This window comes from Penicillium manginii (genome assembly GCF_028828005.1).
Source record: "Penicillium manginii strain IBT 31320 chromosome Unknown utg000001l:1.0-3466041.0:1.0-3467806.0, whole genome shotgun sequence".
Classification (NCBI taxonomy): domain Eukaryota; kingdom Fungi; phylum Ascomycota; class Eurotiomycetes; order Eurotiales; family Aspergillaceae; genus Penicillium; species Penicillium manginii.
Window position 1 is genome coordinate 398,062 of NW_026643102.1, and position 14,916 is coordinate 412,977.

A 14,916-nucleotide genomic window follows, 5' to 3' on the forward strand; every position below is an offset into this window, starting at 1 on the left:
GGAATACCTCGGGAAGAGGGTTAGGAATGCATCCGAAACCAATGGCGACATGGATGATCGACGGGGGCCGCACGGCTACTTGATAACATCGCACCCCTTGGGAAGGTTACACGAAAAACGAAATTTCTGGTCCAAAAGTCGGCTAGACGGGAAGTCAAACGGAATTCCACAAACGCCAGGTACGTGCGCTTCTTTTCGCTGGAAGATTTCTGAGTTCTGGTACTGATTACTACGAAAAAATTATGCGTCATACCGGTTTTCACGTTGACCCACCCGATGCTATTCACGAATCCCCTGCACGCTTAATGCCCCACAGGTAAGTATGCCGAGGGGACTGACGTCAATCAGCGATTGCAAACAGCTGCCATCGCAGTGATACTCTGTATGCATGAATCCGAGGATCCCCGCATGGAGACTTGATTATGCATCCCTGGGGGTAAAGGGGGGGTCTTCTAGCATATGTCATCACTGAGCAAAGCCTCCGCGCGACTCGGACCTTCTAGCGCCCCAGTGATCATAATACAGTACGTCTGGATACTGTAACTAGTAGAGAGGGAGTCCAGACTGGGCGTGAATTATGTAGAATAAACGCCACCTTACTCCGATTCTCCTCCGGCCGAGAAAGAGGCCGATGGCTGGTGCAATTTGGAGAAGCCGAACAGTCCTCGGCGTGGCGACCGACACACAGGATGCTGGCATTTCTAGAACGTTGATGGTGGGGTTTCAGCGCGTGGCCAATTAAAAACGGAAGCATCCGTTAGATGGTTGCTCTCGGCGACTCGGAGGTATGTTGATGGTTAGAGCACCTTTCTGAGTTCAGCCTGAATTTAGTATTCATGTCTAGCGTTCCAAGGTTGTCAAAAGCATCATCTGCCTTCGGCGGAAATATGAACTCCCCGTATGCCGGAGCTAGGTAGGCGTCAGCATTTCTTGTGGAGCTAATTTTCAGCATTCAGGAACCAAAATATGTTTACTATCTGATATACGAAGTGATAAACGATAGGTCAACAAAGGTCGGAAGCTATTTGGCTTGCATGCTTTGTCCTTTCTAGGATTATATGCTCTCATAGAGAGTACTAGTAGGTGAAATATTTGATATGCGACATGCCACGAAATTCGGCTGATAAGTTCACCCGTGCATCCTCTGAAGTATGAAACTCTGTCTCAGATCCGAACACGGACTTGTTGCCTTCGGGACAGGACTTCTTCTCTCAAAGAATAACATCACCGGGTGAGCATTCTGCTTCCACAAAATCCTAAATTGCATCGGACTTCTTATCGTAGCCGTATTTAAGTGGTGGGCTGAGGAAAATCATTCGGTAATTTGGCTCTAAACCCAAGACTCGGATTTATGAGGGCTTAAATACTATTTCCCTTCGCCAAGTATCTGATGCAGGGTCAGTGCCAGTGGGGTCAAATGGCCAGGTCATGGGATCATGGTGCTGCGATCGCAAGTGGAGCCCAGAGGACCATGAAGTTTGTTAATAGTCGTAGATAGGAGTGCTCTCCATGCTACGGTATGCTAATCGACGTCTAGGTACTAATGATGGTGGACGAACGAGGAAATTGTGTTCATGCTAGGGCTTAACTATCGGTCACCAGCTCAGATTAGACTTTCAGTACCAAGAGCGCCCGGTGAGTTCTTGAATTTACGGAGATCTATGCTATTCATCATGGAGAAAGAATGGAGAAAACGCTTTAAACACTTATGAATTGGAGAGTTTCAAATCTAGGCATCACCACCGGCAATGCTCAAGAAAACTAGCGCTTAGTACTAGTATCAGAATTATACATAGGTATCTCAATTTTCAGGACAAAATCTAAACAATAACAGCCACTGGAGATCTATGGTTTCAAGCGGCGGATACTACATACTAATTATATCATATGTGATGCTCATGTACTCAATTTGATTGTTGTACAACAGCTCCCCTGGAAAATAACCGGCCCCACATTAAATTCCCACAATATTAATTGGACCCTGTATCTAGTTCATCAAATATCTTTCCATGCCACCCCCGTCTATGCTGTCTGCTTCGTATCCTGCAGGGGCTCTTCTTGAAAATCGAGCTTACCTTGGCCATCGCATTCACTTGAGGGCTTGATTTGGGCCCTTTTTTGGGGAGTAGTACACCGTGTTGTAACCTCGACTTCAACTTGGGTACTCAATGCTAATCTGGCCCGCGGCTTTACCCCACGTTCTGAGTTTACATATTTGGTAGACTTGAATATTAATCACATCTCGGCACTTATGTGTTGAACGGCGGGAGCATGCTTCTCTATGTAGAAATACCTACTAGTACTATTAGGTACTAGTAAACCTTGGAAATTACCAAATATAGCCTCCCGATTGTGATGCGTTCCCCAAAAAGACCTCCTGTGGCATACCTGGGTAGCCGTTGTTTGTTCACATTCTCTCACTCCCGCATATTTTCAATCTCAGAGTGTCGGCTTAACCTTTGAAGAAATAAGAATTTCCTGTTGTCATTGATCATACCTAGGTATTTTGCACATAGTCAAGAGGAGAAGAACAACCCAAGTGCACTACCAATCTGTTAACTAAGGTATTGCCTTGTTGATGCGTCGGCATTTATGGATGTACGTTCTATTGTAGTGTCGCGAAAACGATGACAAACAATTTCTTGTCTCTTCTTGAAAATGTGAAATCTGATATTCGACGAGGTCAAATTTGCCGTCTTGGTCATTGCTGCTATCGCTTTCAAAGTTTTCCTTGCGTAAAATAACCGTTGCAAGGGACACACCGTTTTGAAGTCAGTCTAGAAAAAGACCTTGCGAGCTGAAAGGAAAGCCTTATGCCGTCTCAACCATCTGACCCTGGAGATTGATTTTCGAAGATTCGATTCTACCCACTCAAAAGCCGAAAAAGCTGACGATACGATAACGATAGCTATAAACCAAAAGTCCTGCGGGGGACATCGTATTCAAGTTGAAATCGAATGGTCACCGCCAAGCTGAATCTAATTGACCTGCCTGCGTGCGAGTTGGACACGACTGGCGTCGCTCAGGCCACCCCACATCCCCGCATTCCCACATTTCCCGTTTCCGCCTCAGCCCATTTAAATGCCCCCACTAGCCCAGCCTCACTTTTGATTTCCTTTTCACTCAGAGCTGGGAGTAGCTTCAGCTCCTCATCTCAGAGCCTTTGCCTCTTGAGCTTAGCAACAACTTCCGAATACACCGGAAAACAAGACGGCAACCTTCGAGTCTCACATGGGCAGCCGAGCCTCTTTCCCTTAACAACGTAGTAAACCCCGAGATCCCGACAACGAGCTTATCTGCTCTGTCCAACTTGAATCCGCCAACATTCTGTGGCATACTGGACTCGGAGGTAACTTGAATGTGATGTCTCTGAGATACATGAGACGCTAGATTCGGACGAGAAGGGATAAAAAATATGATCCCTGGAACACCTCTCGGTCCCATCACAACTAGTTAGTTATACCCACAGACAGGTGGTGCCAAACCCCGGCGACGACAAGATCCCACATTTTTACATTGTGCGGGTGTCGATTGCTGTTTGCCTCTAGGTACCAAAATCAAAGGAAGACAACACAGCATGTTGACACAATTCCCATTTGTGTTTACGTGAAAGATCGTCTTCTACATTCAGTACGAGCATTTAATGCAGAGAAATAGTTCCATCGACCAGATAGACGATTGCATCCATATAATACTGTTTATCTGCTCTGTATAATGATATACTTCCTATCCGTGGGATCTAAGTACAAGCAACGAAGTTGTTACCGCTAGCACCGGTGTGAGTGATGACACCAGCAAGCTGGTCATTAGTGTTGAAGATAACACGGTCCGCCCCAGGAGAACCACCACTGTAGACGCTGCCGGAGCTCAGGATGGGGAATTCGTAGTAGGTGCCGCTAACGGAGAAATCGAAACCCTCGTAGTTGTGGTAGACGTGGGGGTAGGAGTTCTTGGTCGAACCTTCGGAGTAAAGGTCATAGCCAGCGGATCGGGCAGAGCTCACGGCGCTGCTAGTGTAGCAGTTGCTGCCGCAGGTGTAGGCACAAGCGCGGGTTTCGAGATCGGCGGGAATGGCGATGGCAGCGGCGCCGGTCAGAAGGACGGTGGCGAGGGTGATGATCTTTGGGGTTTGTATTAGTATGGCATACTTCGGGGATGATGGAAGAGTGTTTGTACCTTGGTGAACTGCATCTTGAAGGTTTGGTCGCGATCAACGGGAGATCAGCTGGATTGTATGGATAATCTTCGATATTTTGTTGATCAATACCAATAGCTGCTGGATCTTCAGGGCCTTATATAGTTCTTCTCGCATTGCAGAAACATAATCATATCCCCCAAATATCCGACTCCTGGCACCCCCTCATCTTCAGCCGAAACAGCGCCAAACGATGTTACATTTGACCTTCCCGTTGACACAAGAATTCAATTGGCCGCGTGAACTGCAAGTCCAGGAACTATCTTTTCAAAAGAGCACCCTTCCCCCAACGGGAATGTCCGCCGATCTACAGTGAGTTAAGGATGAGGTACAGGGCAGAGATGATTGGGTGAACCAGCAGCGTGAAGGATCAACTGGCGCTCGGAATCTGGACATGTGCCCTATACGCCGGCACTGGGCTGAATCTGGCGTGGACCCTCTGCGTGCCGAAGTGGAGGTTTCTGCAGGTTACTATCGGGCCAATGGGTGAACTTGCTGATGGCCACGATGTTAGTTTAACGGTCAGATCGTCAAGTTGATGTGGGGATGCAATTTGCATAGCTAAGAAGTCGCTTGTAGAGATGCATATTCCTAGCTCGTAGAAAAAGGAAGCTACCTTCGGAGGAATCATTTTCAAGCAAAATTTTCAACCAAACAATAACAACTCGGTCGCAATGCCCAGGTGGTTTGGTTGCTTCTTATCGCAGACGGAGGACGCCGATGCATCTTGGCACTCCGACGGAGTCCGATTTAGAGGAGGGAGATTGTAGACCTTCAGACTCCAAGGCTGGATATTTTGTGCTGACTCCAAGGTTTATTGATCTGCATGACAGTATATTTAACAATATATTATACATTACGACCGGGGTATCATTGGTTGCGATACATTGAATTCTTGCGCCAGTGAGAGTGCTTTCTTTCACTTGCAACACATGCGACCCGCGTTAACCGAATCTGTCCTGAAGAACATCAAGTTGAAAACTACCAACCTTAGACAAAAGAATCGGGAGAACTATCTAAATGGAGCAGAAAGACAGCAGTATATGATTAACATTACTTCGTTCCGACACGTAAATAATCAAGTCGACGAATAGTATACAAGAAACTTCGTTTGAAGTTTGATTGAATGTGTTCAATGCAGCAGTTCAAACCGATGCCTAGCATTGCTAGTACCTACTGACTAGTAGTAAGTAGTACTAGTTAGTACTTGGGCACCTCAGTCCGCACACGTGCTCCAATACAGCGACCTGGATGCCAGATCGCAAGCAACAGGACAACAAGCGCGATGGGTGCGAATTCAAGACAAGCAAAATAAACCTCATGCGTCGACAACTTTCCACCCAAACCCTCCGCCGTCTCCGCCAGACGAAACACAGTCCGCAAGTAGACCATGATCGTAGCAACCGAGAACGAGAGGCAGAACAGACGAAGGCCATTCTGTTTGATAGAATGACGAGCGCGGAATTGGAAAGTCGACATGAGAATGACGAAAATGCTCATAGCAAAGACCTGATAAGCCAACCCACCCAGGAGAATGTGGTTTGCAATAGTTGGATCTTCCTGGCGCGACTCCTTCACGCCGACCAATACTGCGCCCGCAATTTGCACAACTGTCGAGATAACATCGGAGGTGATGAAGAAAGCCAAAATAACCTTCGGACTCAGAAACGAGTACCGGCTGCCGAGTCTTGGGATGAGCGCAGAGAGAATCGTGTAGATGCCTGCAGCGAGAAATACCGGAGCCGTGACAATGAAGAAGTAATTCAGGACGAAATAGATGAGATTGTAGGGGTTCTGCTTGGCCAAAAGAGATCGGGCTATGTATCCGATGATTTCGAAGACTAACCCGACGGAAAAGGTCATCCACCACCAGCTGCGAGTCGTGATGTTCTGCACCGTATGGACGATGAGATGGACGAAAAACCACGCGGCGGCGAAAGCAGCGACTGCGATCGATGGCGTGTAACCATAAATAATGATACTGGTGTCATTTTCCCCGTGGGGAACCGGGAAATTCGGGTCGATGTAGCCGAATGAGCGTTCTAATTTTATCATTAGAATATAAGCAAACGGTGATAGTCAGATGGTTTCGAGGACGAACCAGCGATCGCGTTAGGACCCATATTGAAGGCCGCGCGACACAAGGCGCAAATGTTTAAGGTGTGGGGGGGTCCCCTGATTGAGATTTGGGGAACCATTATGGCGAAGCGTCTGACTTATGTATTGCGACTAGCGACGAGGCTAAATTGGCCAAACTTGAATCAGTGAAGAATCGGCTGGTCAGCGGCGTCATCTCGACCACGCCAAGTAGCGCCAAGTTGTCGATGAGAGGCGGCGAGTGCTCGATCGATCTCAATGATGGGCTCGGGAGTGCGATCGGCGTGGGTCCGCGAGCTCGCTTAGGGGAGAATCTTGGCTTAAGAACCTTGGAGAAATGCCGAGCGCCCCATTGAAAACAGAAAGTGTATCTCTTTTTAGCATAAATAAGGTAATTGAGGGCTAGCCGACAAAAACATCACGGAGACGAATCCACCAACGCCCGGTCTCCTTGGCTGGTTCTTCTTCCTCGGCAAATTCCCTTCTGCCGGTCCAGATATCCATTTCCTCCAATTTGACCCACTTGGTCTTCTTCCAGAATTTGTAAATGATGATGAACAGAGCGAACACCGGTAACAGGATGTAGTTGATCACAAAGTCGTCAGGGCTGAACGGTTTGAGGAAGCAAGTATACCCTTGGAAAAAGACGAGGAATACATTCAAGCCCAGAGAGAAATAAGTTCCCCAGGGGTAGAATGCCGCGCGGAAGGGTAAATTCGCAGGATCCTGACCCTGCGCGACGAGCGCTTTGCGGAAGCGAATATGGCAGATTCCAATAACAGACCAGACCAAAAATGTCGCGACTAGTGATTGTCAATACATTGCAGAAGTTCGCGAGATCTGGTGTGACATACCTCCAGACAGAGTGATGAGGGCCGAATAGACCTTGCCAGCACTAGATGACTGGCCCAAGAAGACGATACAAGCGAACACATTCGTGAAAATAAGGCCAACCCAAGGAACTCCGGCCTTATTCGCGCGCCCAATGAACTTGGGAGCCTTTCCGTTGCGGGACATATAGAGTAGCGTTCGTGACGCGACGTATAGAGAACTGTTGCCCGCAGAGATCACGCTGATAACGATGAGCGCATTGATCAAGTGTGCGGCGGGGAGGATTCCAGCGTCCGCAAGGGCGATCGTCAACGGGGAGCTGGCTGTTTTTGAGGTATCACCAAGAAGCCTCTTATCATTGTATGGCATGAGGATTCCAATAAAAAATATGGTACCTGAGAGGAATTAGCAAAAATCGTACACAGAGGAGCATGCACCGAACCGATATAGAATATCAAAATTCTCCAAAAGACTTGTTGGATGGCCCGCGGAACAGCCTTGCGAGGATTCGCTGACTCTCCAGCGGTGATTCCGACCCTAAAATACAGTTAGCCGCGAATCAGAGTAGTAAATGGGTTCTGCAGAGACGGACATTTCGGTTCCAGCGTATAATGTTCCGGCAACAACGAATGTCTTCGCTACTCCGTTGATCGAATCCGCAAAAGCGCCGGGTTGATGCCAGTACTTAAACCCAATAGGTCCAGGGCCGATACCGCCAGAGCTAATGATAATAGCAAGAATGAAAAACACGATCAGTGCAATCACCTTGATTCTGGGTATTATTAGTAACGAGAGAGAGAGAGAGAGAGGTACTTTGAGGAATATCACTTACAGGGAAAGCCAAAACTCCATCTCTCCGTATGCCAGAATTCCCAAATTTGAAAGCCCAAGGAACATTACCCAGAAGATGAGGATCCAGGCCCATTGCGGTACGGCGTCTGTCCAATATCCAATAACGAGGGAAATAGAGTTATATTCGTTGGCGAGGACCTAAAATGAACTTCCATTAGCGATCTTAGGTCATGCAGGGAGCATAGGAAATGCAGAATCTCTTCTTGCCGCTATCTCACTCACCGTTACCCATAACCACCAGTATGCCCAACCCAGTGCAAACGCGAGACAATCGTCGATAAAACGCTCGGCATATTCGACGAAAGAACCAGTGACAGGAATAAGGGTAGCCATTTCGCCCAACGATTGCCTACAATGATTAGTAAATCTGTCATCGGATCTACTCGCATCGCAGTAGATTGACCTACATGACAAAAAAAACACTGAGTCCAACCAAGAGGAAACTGATCAAGGCCCCAGCAGGGCCTCCCTCGTGAAGCGCATTTCCCGAGCTAACCAACAATCCAGGTCCGATGATACCTAATCATTTAGTATCCCAATCAAAATACCCCTCAACGTAGTAGAATCACACCTACCTCCGATTGCGATCATCTGCAAATGCCTCGACTTGAGCTGACGCTTCAGCGGCGCCCCAAACGGATCCCTAACCCCATCAATCGGGCTATCCGTCTTCTGGATACTATTCTCAGTATCTGTCGCGCGGTATGCGACCGCATCGATGTCATTTTTGTCCACCATCGTCGCTGCGCATCGAAGCTCGACCCTTCAAATGCGAGAATCCGTGAAACGCGAAGTGCGCAAGGAGAGGAATGAAGGGAGGGGAGAAATCTGCAAGTCAACCATTATGATCAACACGAGACTGCGGGGCAGACGGTGCTCTCCGATCCACCGTGCTTGTGATCGTGTGTGGTGACATCTGAATGTGGGCTGCGTTCATTTGCTGAAAATGTCGTGATGGGCCACGGTCGCGCTGGGTTTATTGTGGGCGGTGGATTGGGATTGTGGATTGGGGTGGATTTCGATGGGTTTTCGCTGTGCGGTGCTGAAGTGACTACTGGTGGATCTTACGGGAATTGAAAGAGAAATGATCGAAGGAATTAATAGGGATAATTCGTGGTTAGCTGTGTATTTAGACACTTGTGCGGTCAGGGTGGTTGCGATGATTGGGAAGAATACAAAGGGTCAGGAACAAGTGGAGCAGCTCGCGCACGCCATAAACTTAGCGATGAGATCAATAGGGTCTGTGTGTATTTTGTAGACAGCCAAGGAAAATGCATGACAGGGAACATTTCTTCGTGCAATAGAGTAATTATTCGCGAATCATAATTCAACCTGCATCCCAGTTCCATCGCCCGCTCAATTTTGAAGCGTGAGCTGCTCCGACTGTCCCCGAGGGTCGGCATCGGCATTGCAGATGGTCGGCATGTGGGGCTTGGATTTAAGCTTATCAGTGTAGATGCGATGGATCGGGGCCAACATTGACTTGGTCATTCAAAGCTGGCAATTAAAAATTGCGCCTACAAACTAGGAGAGAAACTTTAAAACCAAATCATCACATTTAATTTCATCAACCTTTTCAAAGGCTGGTCAAGGATTTGGCAGCACCGAGTTTCTCAATTGGACCGTAATGAATGGTGCCTGTATCGATGAATACGAACATTATAAAGTGAATAGATTGAATAGAATTATATCTGATGGTCTGGAATTTTCCTATCGAAACCGACGCCACGGTAAGGTTGCCAGACAGCTTAGTGGCCTTCGCCCGGACCTTTTGCCTACTGTCGAAACTTCGTCGTCCTCAACATTCACGCTGGGTCACTTTAGAAAAGGTAGATCATGATTGTGCTCTTCTATAATTTATGAAAGTAACACACGGTAAAACGGAATACTCTCCAGGTGAATAATAGTGGTGTGAAATATAGCCACTAGTAGGATGTGACCAGACTAGGGAGCCATAGAAATCGATAATCTTTTGACAATAGCTGGTAGGTTGGATGCTAGGGTCGCATCTATGCCACGCTCCGCGGCGTAGTTAGATATGTAGAAAAGTGGTCGGAACATTTCGATGAATATGAAGAACAACTCCGCGATTAGCATGCAGTATGTGCGGTCTGCAACAAATTGTCTGTAATGCCATTGCTAACTCTCCCATCCCGGGAGGGTTTTCTGCTTCTTTTGCCTAGACAGGTTTCCATGCGGGTTCTTTTCGAAAAAAAAAAAATCATGCCAGACATTTGCGGCCACTTCCCCGTTATTCCAGTTCAATCGTCGTATCCATCTGTTGAAGCATTGCAACTTGTCAGCTGGATCTGATGGTGACCAAAGCCAGAAGATGACTCCATTACCTTGTCTCGTGTTTGCAACCCCCATGAAGTGTGACAGGCCGGGAATAATTTCTCCGGCCCTAAATCAGCTGGGAGGCCGCTGTCAACGGAGCCCAGGTAGGTGCCTTGCCAGGTCCCAGAATTCTGTGGATTGCCCCTGCCGAAAGTTGTTTTCTTACCGATTGAATCTCCATTGTTGGCGTCTTGTTTGTTGAGATTGTGTAGATAAGTCCAAATTTCTTGTTATCGATACCTCTGTCACTCGCCAAATAAATATCTTACTCATCAAATGAGAAGGAGGGTATTTTCTTTCAGGGTGCTAGGTTGTGTTTTTGTAGTGCCGATACGGCTGGTTAAGATAAAGATTGTGAACTTCCGGATGACTGTATCTATCAATAGCATTTCCCTCCAGGGTTTGTAATAAATTATAAAATTTATGATAGTAATAAATGCATGTCATTTTGCAACTACCTAGGTGTTGCTGGCATGCCTTGTGCGGGGGTTGAGTAGCTGTTGGATGCGGAAACGAAGCATATTGTGTCAGGGGTTGATTTCACTAATTATATAATGTCTGTAGATAAAGGAGATAGTAATATGAAGATATGTGGAGCATGAAAGATGCTGGCTCAAAGTAAAAGACACGTGCGCTGGGTTGAATAACCTTGCTGGAAGAAGGCGTGATTGCAGAGGAAACTTTTCCATGGATGAGAAGCTATTAAACCGGAAAAAAGACCTAGATATAGAAGTGTGAACTGACAAAGGCTGTGCAATGGGACAAACCTTCTGACGTGTGTCCAAGGCCTAGCGGTTCTGCGCGACATGAGACCTCTCGTATCAGAACTACCTTTCCATACTACCTAGGTAAAGGTGGAATGGAAATTCCATCATTGCGGATCTACCGAGCTACTAGTAGGTAAACTAAATTCAATTCAATAAAATTTAGAGCCCCGAGCCGCCGTCCTCACACTCGCAGCCGCAATTTGCATGTCAATGTAGCAGTGTGGGAAATAAACTACAGCCTTGGAGATCAATCAATACAACATCTTACTCGATCAAATCAAAAAACGAATCCATCAGGCAAAATGCCAGTATCTATTGCTATTGCATCTATCATTTATTCCATAACATTCATAGCCTACAGACGAGACGACTTCTTCTCCTCCTCGCGGCCCTGGAGGTTGGGGTGGGGAGTGCGAACAGGGCGAGTAACAGCGTAGAAAGCGAGACCGCTAGACTTCGTCGAGAACTGGCCGGAAAAAAATCCATGTCAGCGTATTGTTTTTCTCTGAGCGACCCGGCGATTTGAGCGCGGTGAATGGGTTGTCGTCGTAACGAACCTTGACCTTTGTTCCGACGTTGAAGAAGGCGAAGTCACCGGGAACGAGGTGGTGGGTGATGCCAGTGGCCTCGTCCTGGGGAAGCCAAACGTTAGTATGTATTTATACAAGAGATCTACTGCCGCTGATGGTGGTGGAAGCAATTGACGTACCAGGATGTCGATCTGTCCGTTCAGGATGTACTTGGTCTCCTCGAAGGTGTAGTGGGCAGGACGAGCGGGTCCAGCCTCGATCTTGTAGAAGCCAGAGGTGAAGTATGCGGGGCTGTGGGTAGTGTTGGTCCGGATAGAGTGGAAGTCGGCGAGGGTGGCGTTCTCTCCCTGAGGAAGAGGGATATGCTCAGAGCCGGCGCCCTTAATGACGGTGAGAGGAACCAGGTTGGCAGACACTATTGAAGGGACGAAGGTTAGCACCATTGAAATCCATATAAAATCGTAGGCCTGGACGATGGCGGGGTAGTAGCAGTGCTCACTTTTGATGGGATGTGTTAGAGATTCGGATCGAAATAGAAAACCAAAAGCAACTCGAACAACGTTCGGGGTGGCCTATTATAAACATTGTATCTCTGCATCGGCCGCATCTCCGAGGGGAACTCCAACGGAAATTCCAACGGCGCGTGTCTTTCCCTCTTGAGGAGGTTGAGTCCCGGCAGCATCGCCCGAGAGTGGAGAACTGGCCGGGTGGGAAGCCGGGTGCCTCCAATAAGGACATTCTGATCAATCGAATAGCATTGCGTGCTTCTTCAAGCTCTCAGAAGAGGAAGGTGTTCATCCAAATTTCACAGACAAAAGTGATAAGAAGACGTGGTGCTGGCAAGTGTAGTCTAGACATTCCAGCTACCTGAAATCGTTAAAGGAAAGTAAAGTCGAGACTTTCCTGATTGATTGGAAACGGGCCGCGGGTGCGGGGAAGCCGTGATTGAATGCGGGGTCGTGCGGGGGAGCTATAACAATGTACAGTAAGGAGAGGAAGCTTTTAGATAGGGTCTATTCATCTCAAATGCATCATTAAATCTAATTTTATTTTCATCATCATAATCATCGCCTTTCATCACCACCGACAGCAGATTTAATTCTTCACCCCCTTCCGCCGCAGCCACATTGTCACAGAGAAGCACACAATGCCAGCAGCATAAGCACACCCAGCAAAAGCAATCAACCCCCAATACTCGCCATTGCATCGGTGAAGAATCTCTCCTGCAATAGGAACACCTGTCAAAGCCCTGTGAAAGATATTAGCATGTTGAAATAAGTACTCCATGAGAATCGGGGGGAACATTGAACTCACCCAAAGCTAACAATGGTATAAACCGTTGTATAATACCTCCCATAGTTCTCAACAGGACACAACTCCCCAACACAAACAGGAACAAGACTAATATTACTCCCACTGGCGAATCCAAAGACAACTGAGAAAATAATAACAGCAACAACATTCCCACCAGCCGGCATCCAAATCGCCAAAACAGACACCAGACAAAGAATATTCGTCAAAAGCAGTGTATTAAACCGGCCAATTTTATCAGCCAAGATCCCCGGCAGCCACCGACCCGGAAACGAGCCCGCGTTCAGAAAAACAACCATCAGATAAGACAGTCTCCGATCAATCCCATTAGCCAAAGCATACGAAGCAATATACTCGAGCGGGATAAAAAACCCCCACTCAATAAAAAACACCCCTAAAGTCGTAAATGCAAGAACAGGATTCTTCAAAATCCCCAAATCAGGCAGAAAGACCTTCGCAGACGGCGGCGAGGGCGGCTTGGGCGGGAGATTCGCCTTGACGAGAACAACGCCCGGAATGAGCAGGACTAAAGTAATCAACCCAATAATCCTAGTCGACCAAGCGAAACCAATCCTAGGCGCAAGAGTCTCAAGAACAAGCGGGAAAATCACACCCCCGATACTTCCACCAGACAAAGCAAGACCCGTCGCAGCGCCACGGCGTCGATTAAAGAAATGCCCAATACTAGCAACGGGGACAATAAAGATAAAACTTGTTCCCATTCCGCCGAGAATTCCGATGACGACGAGAAAGTGCCAGTAGAGGGTACAAAAGCCCATAGCAACGAAGGTGATTATGATCAGCGCAGAGCCAAACCACATGAGTAATCGTGGACCGCGAGCGTCGAAGATAGGACCGATTTGGATGCCGCAGAAGAAGACCATGAAGTTGTATAGTCCGAATATCCAGCCGATTTGGCCGGCGCTGAGGGCTGAAAGTTGGTGGGTTGATATCCAGGCTTGGTAGATTCCGATGCTGTTCATTAGGCCTAGACCGCCCATTATCGAGCTGAAGCTGCCGCCTACGACGAGGTTGGCTTGGAGGCCGCCTTCGGGATAGGTGGTGTTGTTTTCGACATCGTGTTTGGGTTCGTGGTGCATTTGTGGATGGGGAGCAGTTTGAAAATAGACTTGATATAGTAACTAATCCGAGGATTATGAGCGAGTGTATCAGAGCGAGTGTATTGATCAAGTTTAGATAGACCTTCAAGTTTAATGAATTTCACCAAACCAGGACGATGGAAGCTTATTATACCTAGATCTATCACAGCCAAACGAAAACTTTTCACTTCGCCCGAATTCTACTACCCACTGGTTCTTCGAAAACATCATATTTCGGGGCTCGCCTGCACGTTTCCACGCATTCGCACGCAATGTACTGCACTGCCATGCGATGCCGAGTAAGAAAATTCGCCGATGGGCGAGATAACGTGTGCAGCAGCGCGGCACGGCGCGGCATGGCGCGGTGTCGCAGTGACGCATATGGATGCCGAGAGCTGTCAGGCCGATATAACATAACGACCCAATCATGGACTCGGCCCGGGCGGAAAATTTTCATGGTTTCGTGCATCTGGTTGGGCGATGAGTTCGCCGATGCCGAGGGTTTTCTATGGTTGCGGCGGCAAAATCGCCAAGGCTCGGCCATCGGCGAAGTCGGCCATGGATGATGCATTACTAGTAGTTAGTTTGTTTAATTTGCAGTGGAGCTGTTTCATGTTCCGAGGGTTCATTTTGGAGTATATCTGAGTTTGCCGAGATTCCTTTGGGTTGTTTTGGCCGGGGGTGATTTGTCGGGAAAGTGTTTGCATTCGAGTTTTCCTATACTTCCACGTCTGTGACGCCATGGTGTACCTAGTTAGTTCAGGTTAACGATGTTTGCCGCGGATCTTCTCAAAGGCTCCTCCACTGTTCTCATGAGACTCTCTCTTAGTTATATCAGGAAAGGGGAGATCGATGTCAAAGGTAAATGCATCTATGCCACTGTATCGCCAGGATCT

General features: G+C 47.7%; 5 protein-coding genes across 5 annotated transcripts; all 5 read right to left on the minus strand.

Annotated features, from left to right (window-relative positions):
• Nucleotides 1-3,739: 3,739 nt before the first annotated feature.
• N7533_000140 (extracellular guanyl-specific ribonuclease RntA) lies at nt 3,740-4,191 on the minus strand (the record flags this gene model as incomplete). Its single annotated transcript, XM_057096790.1, has 2 exons — nt 3,740-4,120; nt 4,177-4,191. 2 exons carry the CDS (start codon nt 4,189-4,191, stop codon nt 3,740-3,742), a joined length of 396 nt encoding a protein of 131 aa, XP_056965283.1.
• A 1,204-nt stretch (nt 4,192-5,395) lies between these two features.
• N7533_000141 (RTA1 domain-containing protein) lies at nt 5,396-6,318 on the minus strand (the record flags this gene model as incomplete). The annotated part of the gene is made up of 2 exons (XM_057096791.1): nt 5,396-6,237; nt 6,297-6,318. The coding sequence occupies 2 exons, from the start codon at nt 6,316-6,318 to the stop codon at nt 5,396-5,398; spliced, it is 864 nt and encodes a 287-aa protein (XP_056965284.1).
• Nucleotides 6,319-6,694: 376 nt separating this feature from the next.
• Nucleotides 6,695-8,713, minus strand: N7533_000142 (amino acid permease; the record flags this gene model as incomplete). Its single annotated transcript, XM_057096792.1, has 8 exons — nt 6,695-7,095; nt 7,147-7,518; nt 7,566-7,660; nt 7,716-7,895; nt 7,956-8,113; nt 8,198-8,324; nt 8,383-8,494; nt 8,551-8,713. The coding sequence occupies 8 exons, from the start codon at nt 8,711-8,713 to the stop codon at nt 6,695-6,697; spliced, it is 1,608 nt and encodes a 535-aa protein (XP_056965285.1).
• Nucleotides 8,714-11,434: 2,721 nt separating this feature from the next.
• Nucleotides 11,435-12,052, minus strand: N7533_000143 (uncharacterized protein; the record flags this gene model as incomplete). The annotated part of the gene is made up of 3 exons (XM_057096793.1): nt 11,435-11,545; nt 11,637-11,711; nt 11,789-12,052. The coding sequence occupies 3 exons, from the start codon at nt 12,050-12,052 to the stop codon at nt 11,435-11,437; spliced, it is 450 nt and encodes a 149-aa protein (XP_056965286.1).
• Nucleotides 12,053-12,704: 652 nt separating this feature from the next.
• On the minus strand, nt 12,705-14,062 carry N7533_000144 (uncharacterized protein; the record flags this gene model as incomplete). Its single annotated transcript, XM_057096794.1, has 2 exons — nt 12,705-12,858; nt 12,924-14,062. Coding segments are annotated over 2 exons (1,293 nt in total), but the record flags the coding sequence as incomplete, so codon positions are not given.
• Between the last annotated feature and the right edge of the window lie 854 nt (nt 14,063-14,916).